The sequence below is a fragment of the Filicampus tigris genome, chromosome 16 (assembly GCF_054856515.1).
Source record: "Filicampus tigris isolate MCC_2025a chromosome 16, RoL_Ftig_1.0, whole genome shotgun sequence".
Taxonomy (NCBI): Eukaryota; Metazoa; Chordata; class Actinopteri; order Syngnathiformes; family Syngnathidae; genus Filicampus; species Filicampus tigris.
The window spans coordinates 12,356,039-12,376,467 of NC_141232.1; the positions used below are offsets into that span (position 1 = coordinate 12,356,039).

Below are 20,429 nucleotides of genomic sequence, written 5' to 3' on the forward strand. Positions count from 1 at the left end.
TCCTGTACAGCAGGCGGCAGCATTATCGTGTAAGGAGTGTGTTCGTGTCGCCGTCACGCACTAAAGAAGAGGCGGCAACATTCCGCTTCTCATGTGAAGCCTGAAAGACACAAGTTACGAAATCAAAACTCCGAACAAGTCATTGTCACGACTTGTCTTCCATGACGTCCCAGCAAATGGGGCTTGACAGATTCTGCAGCCCTGACGGTTCCGACCAGTTTTGGGTGAGTTCGTTTTTCCCCCCCGTATTTTGACTTTGTTCACCTTTTGTTTACGTCTGTTCTGTTTTGCTAGCTACCGGTCACCGGTGGCACACGCTAGCTGACTAAATTGATAAGTGAACGTTCCTTATCCGATGGCGGCTATGTAGCAATTTATTCCGCTTACCAGTCGCTTGAATAACCGGCTTATCAACATATTTTAAAAATTTAACTCAGCGTGTTTGACCTGACCTTCCATCCACTCTCAAGAATTTCAGAGAAACTAGCCGCTGTAACCAAGTACTTTATTCTGTGCGTACTCAAAGAGCACTTTTTTAAACAATCACACACGACTAACCAGTGGAGAGGTGCTTGAAAGCCTGTAGTGTATGCGGTTTTCCCCCCACTACACTGTGTCCCCCTTTTTTATGATTTTTTTGTGGCCACCAACCACACATTTACTTGGATTTGCCACAAAATGATCATTGTCATTGCCGTCGATCTATTTATTCCTTCCCTGTCATTATGATCGGTTTTGTTTACGTTTTAATGTCAACCTCAAACTGTCTTGACTTGCTTGCTGATCCCAAGTCAATTGCGTTTAAACTGTATAGCGCCACTTCACGACAGAATACATCTAAAGGGCTGCAAATACATTTTTCAATTCATTAAAGGTCCATTTATTGGGGTCTTTCAGCCCGCATGCGATAATACTATAATATAAAACGAATCTGTTCTTCACTATTCCACCACGAAAATATTTCTAAACCTATGTCCATAACCGTCTGTAACGTGGGTACCCTTCCGTTATCGGTCATTCGCCTTCTTTCCAGGGGGAAAAAAATAGTACCTATGTATAAATAGTATCTATGGGCCGGTACACCTCAAATTTTAAATGCCCGTCCGTCTGCGAGCCCGACTAAACTTTGGTGTTTTTACATGGCGCAAAATAATATCATCTTCCTTTTGCCTCAACCAGGATTGGGACCGCACATGGAATACTACAAACCCAGACTTTACTCAGTGCTTCCAGAACACTGTCCTGGTATGGCTGCCATGCATCTACCTCTGGCTGTGTGCCCCCTTATACCTCATCTACCTTCGTAGCCACAATCAAGGTTACATATGTATGAGTCACCTTAGCAAAGCCAAAACTGTGAGTCATCCTTAAACGATTGTACTCTTATCTATTCTATCTTTAATTGATCATGTAACATAGGCATCGGTATGTGAGAATGGTGATAACTGGTCTTCTGTCTGCAGGCTTTTGGCGTTCTTCTGTGGATTATCTGCTGGGCAGATGTTTTCTATTCTTTCTGGGAAAGAAGTTATGGCAGTAAAGTTCCTGCACCTGTCCACCTTGTCAGTCCTACCATACTGGGCTTCACCATGGTGAGTGAAACGTTATATGCTAATATTATTTTTTAGGTGGGACCAACAACTCTTTGAAGGATTATACTCTTATTATTGTGTTTGAAATGATGATCAGCCAGCCGCTGTGTCGCCACCAAGCCGTACCAATATAGAATTCCGTGCGAAGGACCTAAATGGCCCGTAGTTGCAAATGTGATTGTGAATAGTTATCTGTGTCTGTCAGTCCTATAATTTAATGGGTTAGCAGTCGTGGGTGTATCTCTTCGTTCAACCATAATGCCCCATTTCATTGTACAGTACCTATCCAGCCTGACACGGCTCTACTTATAATTCACAAATTTCCACATGCAAAATCAAGTTCTACCAGTCAGAATCAGATACTGTATTTGGAAGATAATCTAACTGAGCTCCAAACTAAACCAATATCCAATGCACATCTATGTATTGTTGATATATTACTGTCATCTGTTAAACCTAAGAAAACGTTATGGTGTTTTGCATGTATGAAAATTAATTTTGGTTGCTGCTTTTGCAATTTCTCTTAAGTTGCATGCTGATGCCTTTCATGTAGACATAATCGGCTCGATCCCCGAAGCCTGGATTTAAGAAAGAGAAATAAAAATTATAAAGCGTTGATTGTGTCAGAAAGGGAATGTGGTTTCACAACTCTGCCAAACAAATCATGCACTGCCTTGCTGTTCAACACCTTTTAAGAGAAGCCGAAAGTTGCAACAACAACAGTTTATAAAAATGACATAGGTTTTGCCGGGTTTATTTTCAAACTGAGGAAAGCAGAATTGAAATGAGCCACAATTGTGTTGTGGTAAAGTGGCATTGGAGACAGACCGGCTTATTTGTAACCTTAATTTTGCTTATATTTCAAATGGCTAGATTTCTCTTCATTATAACAATCATAAGTAAATGGATATTTAGAGGAGTGAAAAGTCTACAGAATATAGCTCACTGTAACCAGGATCAAAAATGGAGCCTGAAGAAAAGGTTGAAAGCTGAAAAGAGTGCAGTGTTCAGCTCTTTAACAAGGACCTTCTTGTGAATGCAACAAGCCTGTGTGAGAGAATCCTCAAGTTGGGAGGTCTTGGCGCCCCAGTTATGCAGAGGCTAAAAAGCACCTTGCAGAGGTTTCGTGGACAATCGGGCCAAGCAGAAATGTTCAGGATTAGTAGGATGGTTACGCTCAGATGAGGACTACCCTTCTTGAATAAAAACCCTCCTCTCATCTGAAATAAATACTGTCCAGACACATGTAAGTTTGCCAGCCACATTTTTCCAAATCCCGTTTCAATCCATTTACATCTGGATGTGATACACAACTTGGAAGTCAATGTTTTTGTTTGAATTGAAACATTTTTTCCTGAGTATAGAAGAAAGAACAAACTAGAAACAAAGTAACGGATGCCAAAGGGATAGAACAAGGAAAACAACATCAGGTGGCAGAAACATTGTGAGAGCTGTAAGGAGTGAGACTAAAACAACTATTAGTGACATCAGCAGCACCATCCAGTGGGAAATCTTGAAGGTATCACAATTTACAGCTCGCAGAAACAAAACATTCTGGGTGAAAGTTCTACTGAGAGAGAGTAACCTCATGATCCCAAACACACCCGCTCACCTGTGAAACCCAGAAGATATCATTTGGCTTGGGCTTGCATGACATTTTCTGTTGTGGACTCAATATTCATTGATGAACAACATATCATCAGTCACCAATGAACTCTGAAGTCTAAAAAGCAAGAAAACATTTTGACTGACAAACTAAAGAAAGATGCAGCCAAACTGAGAAGAGGTCCATCGTTATGCAACAAGGTCATGACCTTAAACACAATGCCAAAAGAACAAAAGAGTTCACCGGGGGAAAGTAGTGGAACATCCCCAACATGGTGCCCCTTGAATCATTCCAGTTTAAATCTAACAAACATGAACTGTATCGCACACTACGTATTAAGGGTGTGATAAAAAAATCGATAGAGGAATATATCATTGTGGGCCACTTTACGATGTACGTATCAATAAAGAGACGTCAGAATCGATATTGCACATCCATTTATAATGTTTCCGTCGCGTCTCTGAAAGCTGCTCCTTGCTGTGCAAATTGCTAATTTAATTTGCGTAAAACTGTCTTTCAAATTTTAAATTTGATCAAATGTTCGATAGGAAAAAAATCCCGACCGCGGCATTATGTGTGTTGTAAGCAGAAGAAGAATCAGTTAAACCAAGGAAGAAGAAGCAGCTGAAGCTAACCTGAAGCTAGCATCCTGTAACAATGATAATGTCTGCAGTTTGGAAATATTTTAAAACATGGAAGGCAGAGACAGTGCAAAGGCGATTTGCAATGTGTGGAAATTGAGCATTTTACATGGCTGAAAGGACATAACTGCATTTGGCACAACTAATTTAATATGCCTCCTGAAACACTGATGTGCCCCCACTAAAAAGTATTTCAATGTTTTACATTGTTTAAACCACTTCACCACAAGCCATATGAAAAGTTTCATGTTGTGATGGTTTTACGCCCCCCCCCCCCCCCCCCCCACACACACACACAAAAAACCCAAAACAACAACATTAAGACAATTTGGATGCGCTCTTTTTTTTCATTTTTTGTCCTAAATACATTATAGAGGTGTCAGATCAGAACTCTGTATCGGCAGATCCTCAAAATCAGGGGACTTGGACTCTGGTGCAAAAAAATGTGATTGGGACATCCTTAGTGATTATGTTTGCAACTACATGAGCAAAACAAAAACATTTTTATTTTTAAAAGTTAGGACATGTCCTAATATATTTATATGTGTGCTCCAGTTGCTGGCCACCCTGACAATTCAATATGAACGAATAAAAGGGGTACAGTCATCTGGAGTGTTGCTGTTTTTCTGGCTGCTGGCCTTGCTTTGTGCCACAATCACCTTCCGGTCCAAGATCGTCCAAGCCCTGGAGCAGGTCAGTCTACCACTGTCATGGGTGCAGCAAATAATGATCATGATGTTTTGACATGAACTCGTATCACAAATTAAGAATGTCTTCCTTCATTCCAGCCGTCAACAATTTGTGTGTGGAGGTACACCACCTTCTTTGTGTACTACACCCTGCTGCTGGTTTCGTTAATTTTGTCCTGCTTGTCAGATCAGCCCCCACTCTTCTCTCAAGTTGTCAAAGACTCAGTAAGTCTAATCGCTACCTGAATTTCTTCTAACAATATCTGTTTGGCTTTTAGAAATATGACCAGATGCGAAATTTATGCACCAATGCTACGTTTTGTTTTTCTTGGATCTAACTGATGTTTTATTTGGTATTGCTAGAATCCTTGCCCTGAGCCTGGCGCTTCTTTCCTTTCCAAAATAACATTCTGGTGGATCACAAGGTAACTACTTCTTTAGTAGACATTCTTGCGTAACTGGGTTCGTAACTTTTTGGGCACAGTGGTTATGGTTTTTGAAAGACAGTTTTACGCAAATTAAATTAGCAAACCCCAAATGTTTGTGTTTTATAATGTTGTGATTTGTCATTCTGCTTGTAATTTTACAAATCAGCCTCTCTGTGACACACTGAGACACACTCCCTTCAAGGTTACATTTTTCTATCAGTTGCCTCTCAGAATGACTCATTTTTACATTTTCCAATTAATAGACAAGTAATTAAATTTACACTGTTCATTTTCATACATGCATTGCATACTGAGAGGCTGCCCACTTGCGTATCACAAAAACATAGCATATAAATTTTTAAAATAATTTTTAAATTTTATTTTACATCTCTGGGTAATAACCATCCATCCATTATCTATACCGCTTATCCTCACAAGAGTCGCGGGGCGTGCCGCAGCCTATCCCAGCTTTCTTCGGGCAGTAGGCGCGGGACACCCTGAATTGGTTGCCAGCCAATCGCAGGGCACACAGAGACAAACAAACAACCGCACTCACAATCCCACTTATAGGCAATTTAGAGAGTCCAATCAACTTACCATGCATGTTTTTGGAATGCGGGAGGAAACCGGAGTACCCGGAGAAGACCCACGCAGGCATGGAGAGAACATGCAAACTCCACACAGGGAGGCCGTAGCCGGGATCGAACCCACGTCCTCTGAACTGTGAGGCGGACGCGCTAACCAGTCGACCACCGTGCCGCCCATACTAATATAATTATATTCAATTAGATGTAACTGTAGAATTGTTAGCAAACCAGAACTGTGCAAAATTCAGAATTTCCGAATTCAGTGCAATTGAATTGCTGTTAATTTTGCCCATTTGAATGTCATAAATACCCTCTCCTAATAGCCTGCCTCAGATGACATCCTCCCTATTTCTTGTTTGTATGAACCATCTGATTTTTTTTCCCCCTCAACACTTAACCTTTTGTTCCCTACCAGGATGCTGATGAATGGCTACAAACATCCCCTGGAGGAGAAGGACTTGTGGTCTCTGAACCCTGAGGACCGTTCACAGAAAGTGGTACCAAGGCTGGTTCAACGTTGGAAGATAGATTGTCAAAAGCGAAAAAGGTCAGGGACCCAGTGTGGCTCTACTCTCATGTGAAATATATACTCCGAACAATTCAATGTTTTTCTTCATAGATTAAATGTAATTTCAAAGTTTTGGAAAGAATGGTTTCGCATCATTTTGACTAACTGTTGAATGTTAATAGAAGCTATCTACCTTTCTTGATCTTCTCAGAACAGAACAGAAGATGTTGTACTCTCCCAGGCAAGCCCAAAACTCTCTCAACAAGGAGAGTCATGCTGCGGAAGAGTCTGAAATCTTATTAGTAAAAACCACAAAAACAAAGGAGCCCTCCCTGCTGTGGGCTCTGTGCCTGGCCTTTGGGCCGTACTTCCTCATTTCATGCGTCTACAAGTTCATACAAGACATCCTCATGTTTGTTGGGCCCGAGATCCTCCGGTTAGACAACATTCAAATGAATTCAATTTCATGAGGTTTTGCTTTATGATTAATCAGTCATTCTCTCCACATGATTATCTGCAGTTTTCTGATCCAATTTGTGAACAACTCCAGCGCTCCCTACTGGCATGGCTACTTCTACACAGCTCTGCTCTTCCTATGTACCTGTGTGCAGTCACTCATCCTCCAGAGATATTTTCACGTCTGCTTCATCACAGGCATGCGTCTGCGTACTGCCATTGTTGGAGCAGTCTATAGGAAGGTACTTACGCTTGCTTTTTTTGTGTAATGGATCTTAATATGAAGTAGAATTTTTTGAAACAGTATCCTCAATCCAACCTTTGTTTGCCTCTCTCCTCAATCAGGCCTTGGTTATCAGCAGCGCGGCCCGCCGCACATCCACGGTTGGAGAGATCGTCAACTTGATGTCAGTGGACGCTCAGCGCTTTATGGATCTTATCGCCTATATTAACATGATATGGTCCGCCCCCTTGCAAGTGGTGTTAGCCCTGTACTTTCTGTGGCAGGTAGGAATCTACTTCAAAGAGTAACTAATGCAAGATCTACTTAGAGGTTGTTTGTTTACGGCACATAGTTGAATGTTTTTCAATTAGAACCACAAAAATTACATCTTATGCAAAGAGTTTCGAAAGCTTTATTGTTTAGTCTAACAAAAATACAAGAAAAACGATATGGTTGGTTAGTCCTCCTCAAGCAATAATTGTTAGACGTGTCTGCTCTGTTTGGCGCTGTGAGTTGGCATCTGTGTGCGCCAGCCGTGCGCGATAGTGTATTTAGTCGAAGAAGGTAGGCTTTGCGTGTTGCAGCCTTGGATGCGTGCTCCTCCATTCTCGCGGCTCTCAACAGCTGCATTGCCCGGTGGATTCATTTACTGAGCATGTGACAGGGCCACCCGATAGGGCTCCAGCAATTTACATCCATCAATCCATTTATCATCTATAGTTAGCTTAGCCCAGCTGACTTTGGGTGTGAAGCAGCGTCCACCGTGGACTGGCCAAAAGGGCGCATATAGACAAACAAGCATTCTGTGCTCGTGTGTTATTTTGATTAATAAGTTGATATTTGTGATAATGTTTATAAAATCCTTGAATGTATTTGAACTCTTCCGCAGACCTTGGGTCCGTCTGTTCTTGCTGGAGTTGCTGTGATGGTTTTAATGGTTCCGGTTAATGCTTTCATTGCCATGAAAACCAAAACCTACCAGGTGAGACTTCTTCGACATGCACCATGTCAGGGATATTTTCGTGTTATTTAAATTAAATAAGTACCTCCTAACTTGTTGGGCCATTTCCATCTCTTTATAGTTAGCTAGTGCCGAGACTGTTATTTTTATTCTCAAACTCTTCAATAGATTTTGCATATGTGTTCTAAGTGTCACAGTATGTGTTTTATAGCTTGTGTTTGTTTTTCTTATGCAGGTCGCACAGATGAAGAGTAAAGACAGTCGCATTAAGCTGATGAATGAGATGCTGAATGGTATCAAGGTGTTGAAGCTGTATGCCTGGGAGCTTGCTTTCAAGGGCAAAGTGTCTGAAATCCGTGAGAGCGAGCTGAATGTCCTCAAGAAGGCTGCCTACCTTGGGGCAGTGTCTACTTTCACCTGGGTCTGTGCACCCTTTTTGGTGAGTACAACAAAGTAGCATAGTTATACGTGGGGCGGTGTTTATTACCTCGTCATTATCGCAAGAGAAAAAAAAAAATGTGGGTTGAGTCAAGCACATTTTTTTTAAGATTGTGCCCGTTCACAACAGAAGCTACTCTGTCTCAAGGCACTTTACACGTGGAACAGGTCGAGAACCGCACCCTTCACACACAAAATGACACCAACTGAATCGCAGATGAGGAAGCATTTGGGTGATTGAGGCAAGGAAAAATTCAGTGGAGAAGGGTATTCAATTAACCTTCCTTACCATGTATGTTTTCGGATTGCAGGAGAAACCCCAACCTGCTGTAGAAAACCCACATAATCAATGAAAGAACGTAAATCAGGAAGACCTAAGCCGATAATCGAGCCCACAACCTCTCAACTCTGGTAGATGTGCTAACCAGATAAGCGTACATAACACTAGCTGTATCTAGCACAGGAAAAGGTGTAGTTATTGTAACCTTCTGAGGTGTACTATCAGTATTATTATCAGTCAACACTCCCGTTTGTGGCTAAGAGGAGGTCTGCTATCCGTTCAAATTTCATGTTAAATTAAAACAATTTGAATCTTCTTTTTTTTTTTTTTCATTTAATGTATTATGCTTATTACAGGGTAGACCTTAAATCTGAAATGTCTAAAACATTTAAAACTAAGCAACATAGTTTAAGGGACCAAGAGGTTGCAGCAGACAACTGGTTAAAATAAAAACAAATGCATAAAAAGAGAAGAAATCAAATAAATATATAAACTCTGTATAAATAAATACTTTAATACTGTAGATTAGCGGATGACACCCCACCATTTCACAATTATCACCAATTGTTTGTTTTTCATTCTGCAGGTTGCCCTGTCCACTTTCACAGTATATGTGCTGGTCGATGAAAAAAATGTGCTTGATGCCCAGAAGGCCTTTGTTTCCCTGGCACTCTTCAACATCTTGCGTTTTCCTCTCAACATGCTGCCTATGGTCATCAGTAGTATGGTGCAGGTCAGTGTGAGTCAATGCACATGCTCAGTCATAAAATGTTGCATTGCATTATGGAAGAAGCCCATTACTGGTACACATTTTTTACTTTTAGGAACAAGTTATTTCTGACAGTTTTGCTTTTTTTTCTTCTTCTCTGTATATATTCCAAAAACAGCTAATAACTACAATAATTTCCACTGTACATTAATCATTCTCAAAAATATCCAAATATATTGTGCCACACAATGTTTTTATTACAATATTATCTTCTGGACATTTCGGCTGTTCATATGTTGTTATTGGCTAAAAGGTGGTAAGATTTAGACATCTTTCAAAAATTGTAAACATGGATCAAACATTGTGGAACACATCTTTAGCGATATACAGTAAGAAAATAGTTAAAACATTGAGAACATTTATCTCAAGGCGAGCGTCTCCTTGAAGCGGCTGAGAGTGTTTCTCTCACATGAGGAGCTACAGGAAGACAGTGTCGAGCGCAAAGCAGTAGCTGGCTGTGAGTCTTTATTTCTTCCCTCTTTACATGTTTCTACTGAAACACCTCAATTAATTAGCATTTAGGAGCATTTGACATCTTTTCCTGTGTATTTTTTTTCTCACAGCCTCAAACAGTATTTCCATAGTGGATGGAGTTTTCAGCTGGTCAAAAACAGAATCACCGACCCTCAAAATGTAAGTAATGTACCGGTATCCAGTTTGGCGTATACCTAACAACTGTGTCTGGCTTCTTTATTTGTCTTTGTATTAAGTTTTGACACTTTGATTTGACAATTTGCTCTCTGCGTGCGCAGGCTGAACGTGTGCATCCCAGACGGCTCACTAGTTGCGATTGTGGGACTGGTCGGTTCTGGAAAATCCTCTCTTCTGTCCGCTTTGCTTGGAGAAATGGACAAACTTGGAGGAAGTGTGGCCGTCAAGGTGTGCACTACTGTAAAAGCAGCAAAAAAACTACACAATACAGTACACTAGGGCTGGGCGATATGACTGAAATGTATATTACGATATAAGTATTGATTATTGATAATTATTGGATTTGTTTTTATTTATTTATTCTTATTGAAAATAAGGACGCTGAGAAAAAAGGCAGAATTTAGGTAAAATTATTTTGACATATAATACTTAAACTTTAATAAGGGGTCAACTCAACTATGAAAAAGTCAAATAAACTGGTCAATATAAAGATTAAATAAACATCTTTTTAAAAATAATGTGCTTAGCAGGGCTGGGCGATATGGCTGACTAATGTTTCACAATATAATTATTACAAATCAGTCAATATTGATCATTATTGGCTTGTTTTAACCTATTTTGATTGAATAAAAAAAAATAGAAAACACGTTTTTGTTTACATTTTAATGTAGTGTTATGTGCAAAGTTGCTCCTCCACCACAGCATTGTAAATGCTTATTTTAGATTAGATAGATGTATTAGATGCTACCCCAAAGCAGTATCATTGATCCAAGTATGTAAAACACACAAGGAATTTGTCTCCGGTAGTATGGCACACTAGTGTTGCAGTAACAAGCAATTACGATAAACAAAGACATGACATCTACTGTAAGTATAGAAAGTCTTTGCCAAATGTAATGGTAATGCACAGGAAGCCAACATGATTAAGGAACAGGGATTTTAGGTACCAGTTTGAGCTCTAATTTCAACATAGTATACAAATCGCACCTCAGTATAAGTCGTAGGACCAGTCAAACTGAAAAAAAGTGTGAATTGTAACCCGAAAAATACGGTACTTTCCATAAAATGGGCTTACTTCCCATACGTTAAATGCCATATTTTTGTAATGCCTCTCAAACTGTAACTGCAAGTCTACACTTTCATCACATCTTGATTTATTTCAAGTTAAATGGTTGGGTATGGAAGTAAACTCATCATCGTAACGCTTGGCCTCATTACATTACATGTTTGTTTTTCCAGGGTTCAGTGGCCTATGTGCCCCAGCAAGCCTGGATACAAAATTCCACACTGAAGGAAAACATTATATTTGGCCAGGATATTAGTGAAGCCTGGTATCAGCGTGTAGTGGCTGCTTGCGCCCTTGGGCCTGACCTTGAGATCCTGCCTGCTGGAGATTCCACAGAGATTGGAGAAAAGGTATCGGTTCATAACCAACCACGCATCTGCATCATCTGAAATGTAGAACAAATATTGTTCTAAAGTTATCAAAGGTTCTGTGGGAACCCCTCAACTGATCCTTTTATCTTTAATGCTTGCTATATTATATTAACAGTAACTACCAGAAGACTGCATATTCTCAGTTGAACTATTTAATGGATGCGAGGAAGTTAAAGACTTCGTGAAGCCTTTATTCTGCAAATGCGAAAGGTCCAATCTGTCCAAAATGGTTCCTATTCTTTACACCCCCTGATCCACCCCAACGCTAAATAAAAAAAAAAAAAAAGTTGTCTGTATGGCCAGCAATTGTCACTGTCACTCTTTTAAGGCAAACCGGACATGGGCAGTGGAATTTTCACATACTGTAACTGATTAGCTGATGCCATGTTGTTATATGAAAGGGCACAGATTTTCTGCAACATCCTCCTGCACTATTTCATATGTTTGCAAAGCCAAACTATACACATATCTTATCTAGCTTTTTATCTATGTACAGGGTGTCAATCTGTCTGGCGGTCAGAAGCAGAGGGTGAGCCTAGCTAGGGCTGTCTACTGCGACCGCATGGTCTACCTGCTTGATGATCCTCTGTCTGCTGTTGATGCACATGTAGGAAAACATATATTTGAGCATGTCATTGGTCCACAGGGCTTGCTGAAGGACAAGGTGTGTATGCTTGGATTAAATGTCAGTAAAGTGATTACTTTAACCTAATTAATTGAGGCGTTGATGTTGTTTTTCCCCTGAACTTTTACATTTCCCCATGTGTGGGCGTGTGCAGACCCGTCTGCTGGTGACACATGGGCTGAGCTACTTGCCTCAGGTTGACTTGATCCTGGTCATGGTGGAAGGCGAAATAACAGAAGTTGGCTCCTACCAGCAGCTCATGGCAACTGAGGGTGCCTTTTCTGAGTTTCTTCATACGTACGCTGGGGTTGACCATGTAGACAACAATGGTGAGACACTGTACTCAACACAAGGACTTAGTGTTTCTAGAGTGTTTGGCTTTGGTAGTTATTTACTTGTCATTCTTTTCCTTAGATGTAGAATCTAAGCCAAAAATAGTAACCAAAGGAATGGAGAATGGCAGTGCAACTGGGTGCGTAGAACTGGACGACAAAAGTGGCAGACAATAGCTGTTAATTTGCTGTCAATTAAAATGATTAAAAGGATTACCTAACATGGTCCCTCACATTTTTTTTTTTTTTAGGCCTGGTCAAACCAGCAGTACATCCAAACTCTCCCAGTCAGGCAAGGAGAAAGAGGAGCTGGACGAAAAGACCAAGGATGCAGGCAAACTAACAGAGGCTGACAAGGCCGGCACAGGACGGGTGGGTTGACAGATGACATCAATGCAACCAAGTTATCATAACAGAGCATTGCTCAAAGTGTGCTTGTCTGAACGTGAGACTGAATCTATGTCTTTTTCATGCCACAGGTCAAGCTCTCTGTGTTCTGGGCCTATTTTAAAGCAATCGGTGTACTGGCCTGCGTTGGTCTGCTGCTGTTTTTGGCTCATAACTTGTTTTCTCTGCTCTCCAATTACTGGCTCAGTCTCTGGACTGATGACCCAGTCGTTAATGGCACTCAGCCTAAAAGACAACTGAGACTGGGCGTGTATGGTGCTCTTGGCCTGTCCCAGGGTGAGTATATTTTGTTTCTCTGCGTGGAGTTTTTGTGTTTTATTCTAATGTTGCCACGAAGGCAAATCATGTGTGTTGACTTCTTCTTCTTTGAAATTGTCTTCACTTTTAACACTACATATGAGATATTGCAAACATTTTTTACCAATGCCTTCTTCAAAATAAAAAAAATAATAATTGAACAAACAATTTATTGGCTTCTGATCTCAAAGACACTATAAGGCGATAAGGGCGTTGTAACGGCCCTCCCAGGGACACCATAACGATGATGCGGCCCGTGACAAAAAATGAGATTGACACACCTGTTTTAGAACTCACGTGTGGGTTAGGGATGTGATGGTTGATTGAGTATGTGTAGCTTACAAATGGTGATAAAATTTAAATTCAAAAAGTTTCTTTTTTTTGTTAACCATGTAAATCTCACTGTTGTTTTGTAGGGGTGTCAGTCTTTGGTTACTCCCTGTCCATGTCCATTGGGGGCATTCTGGCGTCTCGCTATCTTCATCAGTCCATGCTGTATGATGTCCTCCGCTCACCTATGTCTTTCTTTGAGCGAACCCCCAGCGGTAACCTTGTCAACCGCTTTGCCAAGGAGATGGACACCATTGACACAATGATCCCCAGTATTGTTAGAATGTTCATGGGCTCCATGTTCAATGTGATATGTGCTTGTATTGTCATCCTGATCGCTACACCGTTTGTGGCGATCATCATTCCCTTCCTTGGTGTGCTCTACTTTTTTGTACAGGTTAGTTTTTTATACACCCCACAAAACTGCCTTCTATCACTTTCAGTACTTTGTCATTCATGTTTCAGTTCTGTTTCTGGTTATTTTATCTATTGCACATTAATTTCTACATTATATGCGAATATTGTTTTGAGTTATGGTTACACTCTTATCTGCTTTTTGTTCAGAGATTTTATGTGGCGTCATCACGCCAGTTGAAGCGCCTGGAGTCTGTCAGCCGTTCACCAATCTATACCCACTTTAATGAAACACTGCTGGGCACGTCCGTCATCAGAGCTTTTGGTGAACAAGAACGCTTTATACGAGAGAGTGATCACAGGGTTGACCATAACCAGAAGGCCTACTACCCCAGCATTGTAGCAAACAGGTTGGATGGAATATTGATTCCTACATTTCCTCAGGTAGTGGCTATCATTACAATAGAAGCAGTAGGGCTGCCCTGTAAATCTATCAATATGTATTGCGTAAGACGCATGATCCATAGCATTAGAAAATGTTTGGTAAAATGCTTGACAGAAAAAATCAGGAAGCCCACACATGCAGGTGATGGAGGCTGAGCTCGCCGTGCTTCGTGGACGTTTCGGTGTTACTGTTTGGCGACAATGATGAGCCATCAAAATACAATATGTCTTAATTAAGATCAAATGATACAGATGCCGAAACATATCTCAAAATGATTTTTTCCTCAACAGACATGAGACCCGGTCAGACTTTGATGAATTTCATTCATCCATGTTTTGACAGACAATACGAATAGGCGTTTTTTCCGGGATATCCGAATACCAAAAATTTGAAATCCCGGTTCTTCCTGCAGTTGAGTGAACACACTCGATCACTATTTGAGGAAATACCACAGTTGCTAGAATAGAAAAATAGATGATTAGAAGTCTCCCCTATGTGCTGCTTATTTATCAATTTCATGTCGCTATGTTTATGCAGATGGCTGGCAATCCGACTGGAGTTTGTCGGCAACTGTATTGTGTCATCTGCTGCTTTGTTTGCCGTCATAGCCAGAGAGAACCTCAGTCCAGGTATCATGGGCCTAGCGATCTCCTATGCCCTTCAGGTAAACTTACCTGACCGAGCACTTCCTCACTTCCTTTCTATGCAACTTGGTCAAGAAATTACTTCTTTCAGATGTGTAATGCGATTGTAATGTGATTAGGCTGTATTTAGGGCCGTTAATAACAAATCTTTAATAAATGATAAGGAGATCAAAATAATAGTAGAGTGGGCTAGTGTACTATGTGGTAGACACGCAGATCATCCCTTTTCATCTTTGACGTACTGTAATTCCAAGAAGAACGACCCCACCGCCACCTGCTTTTCCATAAATTCCCTCATACTCTGACTTTGAACCCTTGTACAGATTATCTTCTTTTATTTAGTTGAGGACTTTAGGGTGGATATGAAATCATCCTCACCTGGCTGTCCTGTCTCTTGTACAGCTGACAACCTCTCTGACCTGGCTGGTGAGGATGTCCTCCGATCTGGAAACAAACATAGTTGCAGTGGAGAGAGTGAAAGAGTACAGTGACACAGAAAAAGAGGTACAGTACACTCTTTCAGGATTTTGTTTGTATATTGTGTCTCCCAACGAATTTGGAAGTAAACAAAAATAATTGTACCGATGCATAAAATGGGTTGCCCACATTTTTCCAGTCTTGATTTGGAGGCACTTAACCTGATTTCCATCCCTGAAAAAAATCTTTGTGCAGAACAGTTTTATGTGGACGATGTTTACTCTTAGTGTGTTCATAGCAAGTACTAAAATGTTAACATGCGCCAAAAATGGTTGTACAACTATTTTTTAAATTCGCTCAAGAAAGCCAGTACCCTGATGCAAAACTTAACATGGTTTAAAAAAAATCCTCAAAACCAAACACATTTTTGACCCTTTGTAATGAATTTAACATTTTCACTTGGCATTTCATTTGACTAGCTTCTCTTCAGATTTAAGTTGTGTAAGCCGCAACTTTCTCATACTGTTGCTATCATTTCTTTTTGTCTAATCTTCCCTGTGGTCCGGTACTCATTTTTGATGTGCTTCCTATGACCACCAGGCTGAGTGGAAGCATGAGCTCTCCAGCCTTGCCCCTGGGTGGCCCACCGAAGGGCGCGTAGAATTCAGAGGCTTCGCTCTACGATACCGTCACGATCTGGACCTGGCCATCCGCAACATCACAGTCAGCATTTCAGGAGGAGAGAAGGTCTGCCACTTTGTTGCACATCATTGGTCACCCCAAATCAAAAGCTTTACAAAACACATGTACAATGTGTATAGTAGAGTTGAGAAACAAAGTAAAATCCTTTATCCGTATATCTATTTTCTGTCAGTTGCAGGGCACATATAGACTAATAAACATTAACATGTATGGGGAATTTAGTCTTTAATTACCCTGTATATGCATTTTGTAATGTTGGAAAAGTACCCATAGAAAACCGGTGCAAGCACAGGAAAAACATAACAAATTCTCAACTCATCTTTCTATCGTAGAATACTTAAAACAACCACAGCTGCACACAAAGTTCCGTACATGAAGTAAAAAATCAAAGAGAAAAACATAAAAATTGAACAAATAATCAAAATCTAACCGCCACTGCAATGTAATACATTGCCATTTTCAAATCACAATGTCCCCACTTCCCCTTTTGTCTCTCTCACTCTCATGTACACACACACTTTCCCCCAGTAGCAGGATAAGAAATATTTCAATGGAGTCCCCACTAGCCAGGTTGAACCCATGACCCCTTCTAGAGTAGCAAAAAAACCTTCCAATCTTGCACGACTACGCGTCGCATTTTTGAGGACATTTCATTTGACAAAAAACGAGTCCAATAACTGCAGAGGTTGGACTCGCACCCAAAATGACAGCCACAGTCGCTTTAAAATGAACACTGATTGAGAACAATAAAACACAATGATATAACCAATCACAGCTCACCTGTTTTCTGAAGCTGAGCCATGATCGGTCGTTACCTGAGCAACTGAGATGTCATTTTCAGTCGACAGAAAGCTCAATAATTCACTGCATAGACTCTAATCTTGTCTACTAAATCTTCCTCTAAGGTGGGGATTGTAGGGCGCACAGGAGCAGGCAAGTCATCCCTAACACTGGGCCTGTTCAGGATCATTGAGGCAGCAGAGGGTCAAATTTTCATTGATGAAGTGAACATTGCTGAACTTGGCCTCCATGAGCTCCGATCCAGAATTACCATCATACCACAGGTCAGTGCTGTGAGCTAACAAAGAACTTGGACAAAACAAATATTAGAGTTATTGTATAAGTAATATAAGAGTTTTGTTCTTACTTTTCAAGTTCCACTCTATCTCTTGTTTTCTTCATTTGAGTCATAACAGCTGCTGTTTTGATGGGATCCAAAAACGCACTGTAACACAATGTTTCCCCTCAGGATCCAGTGTTGTTTTCTGGCACTCTGAGGATGAATTTAGATCCATTTGAAAGCTACTCTGATGAGGACATATGGAGGTCTTTGGAGTTCTCTCATCTCAAGAACTTTGTTTCCGGTCTGCCAGACAAGCTCAACTATGAATGTAGTGAAGGGGGAGAAAACCTCAGGTAGGAACTTCATTCCCATTTGTTGTCATTGCGCAAAATGTGTAAAAAATATGTAATGTTGCACGGCGAACAAACGTGAGACACGCGGCGCTACCCGATGTTTTTCGACCAGTCTGAACCTAGCAAAATAGCACTCAATTTTAACAAATAAACATATGTTACAGTTAGAATAATCCATTTAACAATGCGTCATAAAAATAATGCACTTTTTAACCCGATGCGCCATATGTATTATTATTATTTTTTTTAATAAACCTGTTCATTGATATTGCGCCTATTAATATGGTGCGCCCAATGGTTCGTAAAATATGGTGTGCAGCCATTCACCGTTTGTGTTTTTCTTCTAGCGTGGGCCAGCGCCAACTGCTCTGCCTGGCCAGAGCATTGTTGAGAAAGACCAAGGTCCTTGTTTTAGATGAGGCCACAGCCGCTGTGGACATGGAGACCGACAACCTCATTCAGACCACCATCCGCTCTCAGTTTGAGGACTGTACCGTCCTTACCATCGCTCATCGCCTGAACACCATCATGGATTACACAAGGTATCATTTACCACATTTACCGTAGAATTTCTATGACACTACAGGTTGCCAATACATTTTTCCAAGGGACCAAGTGTGAAATGTAGCACTTGTTGATGGTCACGCCAACATGCTTACGTCAATTGTGTTCCATATGAATTTCATGTCTTTATATAAAGCAGTAAATTTTATCTTTTTGATATGCTATTAAAATTATTGTAAAAAAGTTCAACCAAATTGAGCAGCTATTAACATTTAATATTTTTTCATTAATGTCACTGTTTGGGGAAAAAAAAAATGTCACTACATTAGTGACCCCTGGACTAGATGATACCCAGGTCTGCACTACAATATGCAAAAAAAAAAAGTAAATTATTTGTTCTAAAATCATACAGTATATATAATATAATCTCTCTTTGGCATATTTGACACTGGCTCAAAGAAAACACTGTTGAAGTGTTGCTGTGTGCTGAAAATTACCCGTGTTCTTTTTCATTTAGGGTGCTGGTTATGGAGAAAGGAGAAATGGTAGAATTTGATTCCCCATCCAATCTCCTTGCTCAAAAGGGGTCCTTCTACAAGATGGCCAAGGATTCGGGGCTGGCCTGAAGCTTTGTCACAATGGTCTTCCAAACCACGTTGCCGGCCTCCCCTTACTTTCTGCTGTGAGGGTCTTCTGTGAAGGAGTGACCAGAGGTGGCGCAGCAGTTGTTACGTTCCCTTGTTTGAGAAGTCAAGCAAAGATGTTGGTAAAAATGATGGGCTTGGTTTCTCCCTGCCTGCCAAACTCCCATCTTAGTTGAACTACTAGTTAACTGCCTTTTGCAAGCAAATATGTTTCTACTTGTTTATACCCTGCTTTAGGGGCAGGGGGCACACTTTTGTAGCCTTTGTTTTGACACCTGTGTACCTGTGGTTTCGAAAGACATAGGGGAAGTCTCATCATCACACCTTGCTACAGTGACAGGGGGTGAGGTTTGTCATGATCAGCTTCCTCAAATACCAAAGGTTTTAATCCAGGATTCGAATGCGTGGTGATTTGAGACATAGGAGCTGTTGAGTTGTTTACACTAGGTTCCATGCATTATTTCAAAGGTATATGCACTTTGAGCTAACTTGAATTGTTTTCAGCAAACATTTGGCAGATAGAAAATAAATAATTGATTTACGGACTGGATTATAAATATACATTTTCTGAATAACAGAATCGTGTTTAAATCCACTCATAAAGGCTGTTTCCAATTTTGGTGATGTGTGGAGTGGGAACCTGCTAAGTGTTAAATTTGTGAATACAAATTATTTGCCGTTTTGAATGTTACTTCGTCAGAATGGACAGGGTAGTGTTTTCCATTTTAGACTGGTGGTGTTGGGTGCGGCAGCTGATTGGTGAGAAACGTCTGCAGGTCGTTGACTAGTAATGTTACAGACTTCAGACAGTGGTGGCTTATGTTGAAGCTTAAACGCACAAGTTCAAGGGATCTGTGGAACAGATTCCAGTTCCCTGTCACTTTACGTGCTGAATTATTTATTTATTCATTGTTTTTGTTTTGTTCATCTTTTCAGAAGCTTTAAATGAATGTTAATAGCAAATATTGAACTAGATTTTTTTATGCTCTTGTGGAGCTGAGGTACTTTTGATCAGTCGTTGGTTCTTTGACAAAATGGCAACTCCAACAGTCTGACTGATTCATAGGATTTGAATTTTAGGCTGAGAACATGTTTTGATTTGCATCTGCACAATTTTTTTCAATTGTAAATTTTTAGCCTAGTGCTTTATTTGTTGGTAAACTACTGAGTATTCTTTGACTTAAGATACCACCAAAAAAAACAAACAAACATATTTGTCTGTTGGGAGCAGTTTTGTGTACATTGAAAACATCTTTCTCGTGTGTATTTTTTTTCTTGGACTAAACATCTATCTGCATGTCCCTATGATGTTCAGTACAAATAACACCAGCAGACTCCAATGTTTATGATGTTAAATACATTGTATGTTTTTCATGTTGTCTTTTGTTTTTAAAAATCTTGTTAGATATAATGGCATTATGTGTGCTTTCAATTTCGTCCAGAACAAAACATTAAGACTATTTGCCTGCCTAATGCTCAGACTGTCTCTTAGGCGAGTTTCGAGTACTCACAGAATAGAGCCTTATACACCATATTGTCTATTTTTTCATCTGAGAGTGTGTGTGAAAATATGTTATCTACAATATCCAAAATGCACCTTTCACCAAGACTTTTTACAAATTTGTTTTTAAGTGTCAGGGAACTAAGATTGGGCAAAGCTATTCATATTGTGACAAAATGCATCATACAGCTGGAATGAAAATGGCATTGTGAACATCAGGGTGTCATTGTAGTGTATGGATTTGTTACTAGTCATATTGAAGATTCTGTTTTCTCTCATCTGGCTGTTTTCTTTCTCATGATTGTAAAGCCTGTGGAGATAGAGAAAAAATGTTTTGTTACATATTTATCAATGCAAAGTAAAGGTTTTCTGCATTTGTTTAAATGTATATCATAAGTTTTAAATAAATACAGTATATACACACCTTTTCCTTTCTTATTATTCCATATAAGTGTGAACATTAATTTTGCATACCCTGCGAATAAGAGGACAGAGGAAAATTATCCGTTGAAAATTCTATCATGCTGAACGGATCGCTGTATGA

The 20,429-nt window shown here is 40.2% G+C and overlaps 1 protein-coding gene across 1 annotated transcript; it reads left to right on the forward strand.

The window, feature by feature from the left end:
* The first annotated feature begins 56 nt into the window (after nucleotides 1-56).
* On the forward strand, nucleotides 57-20,306 carry abcc1 (ATP binding cassette subfamily C member 1 (ABCC1 blood group)). Its single transcript, XM_086056205.1, has 31 exons — nucleotides 57-224; nucleotides 1,180-1,356; nucleotides 1,464-1,592; nucleotides 4,395-4,532; nucleotides 4,628-4,753; nucleotides 4,892-4,953; nucleotides 5,959-6,090; nucleotides 6,263-6,487; nucleotides 6,572-6,749; nucleotides 6,853-7,014; nucleotides 7,620-7,712; nucleotides 7,927-8,130; nucleotides 8,996-9,142; nucleotides 9,548-9,635; nucleotides 9,742-9,811; nucleotides 9,931-10,057; nucleotides 11,069-11,245; nucleotides 11,763-11,930; nucleotides 12,046-12,220; nucleotides 12,306-12,363; nucleotides 12,475-12,595; nucleotides 12,703-12,907; nucleotides 13,345-13,655; nucleotides 13,823-14,022; nucleotides 14,595-14,721; nucleotides 15,104-15,205; nucleotides 15,719-15,865; nucleotides 16,726-16,884; nucleotides 17,070-17,236; nucleotides 17,584-17,778; nucleotides 18,258-20,306. Exons 1-31 carry the CDS (start codon nucleotides 162-164, stop codon nucleotides 18,364-18,366), a joined length of 4,542 nt encoding a protein of 1,513 aa, XP_085912331.1. The 5' UTR covers nucleotides 57-161; the 3' UTR covers nucleotides 18,367-20,306.
* Nucleotides 20,307-20,429: the final 123 nt, after the last annotated feature.

Excerpts from the sequence above, each read along its gene's own strand:
- abcc1 (XM_086056205.1), top strand. The coding sequence starts at position 162 with ATGACGTCCCAGCAAATGGGGCTTGACAGATTCTGCAGCCCTGACGGT. Across the intron at positions 12,364-12,474 it reads GAGAATGGCAGTGCAACTGG|GCCTGGTCAAACCAGCAGTA; the intron begins GTGCGTAGAACT and ends TTTTTTTTTTAG. Across the intron at positions 14,722-15,103 it reads CGATCTCCTATGCCCTTCAG|CTGACAACCTCTCTGACCTG; the intron begins GTAAACTTACCT and ends TCTCTTGTACAG.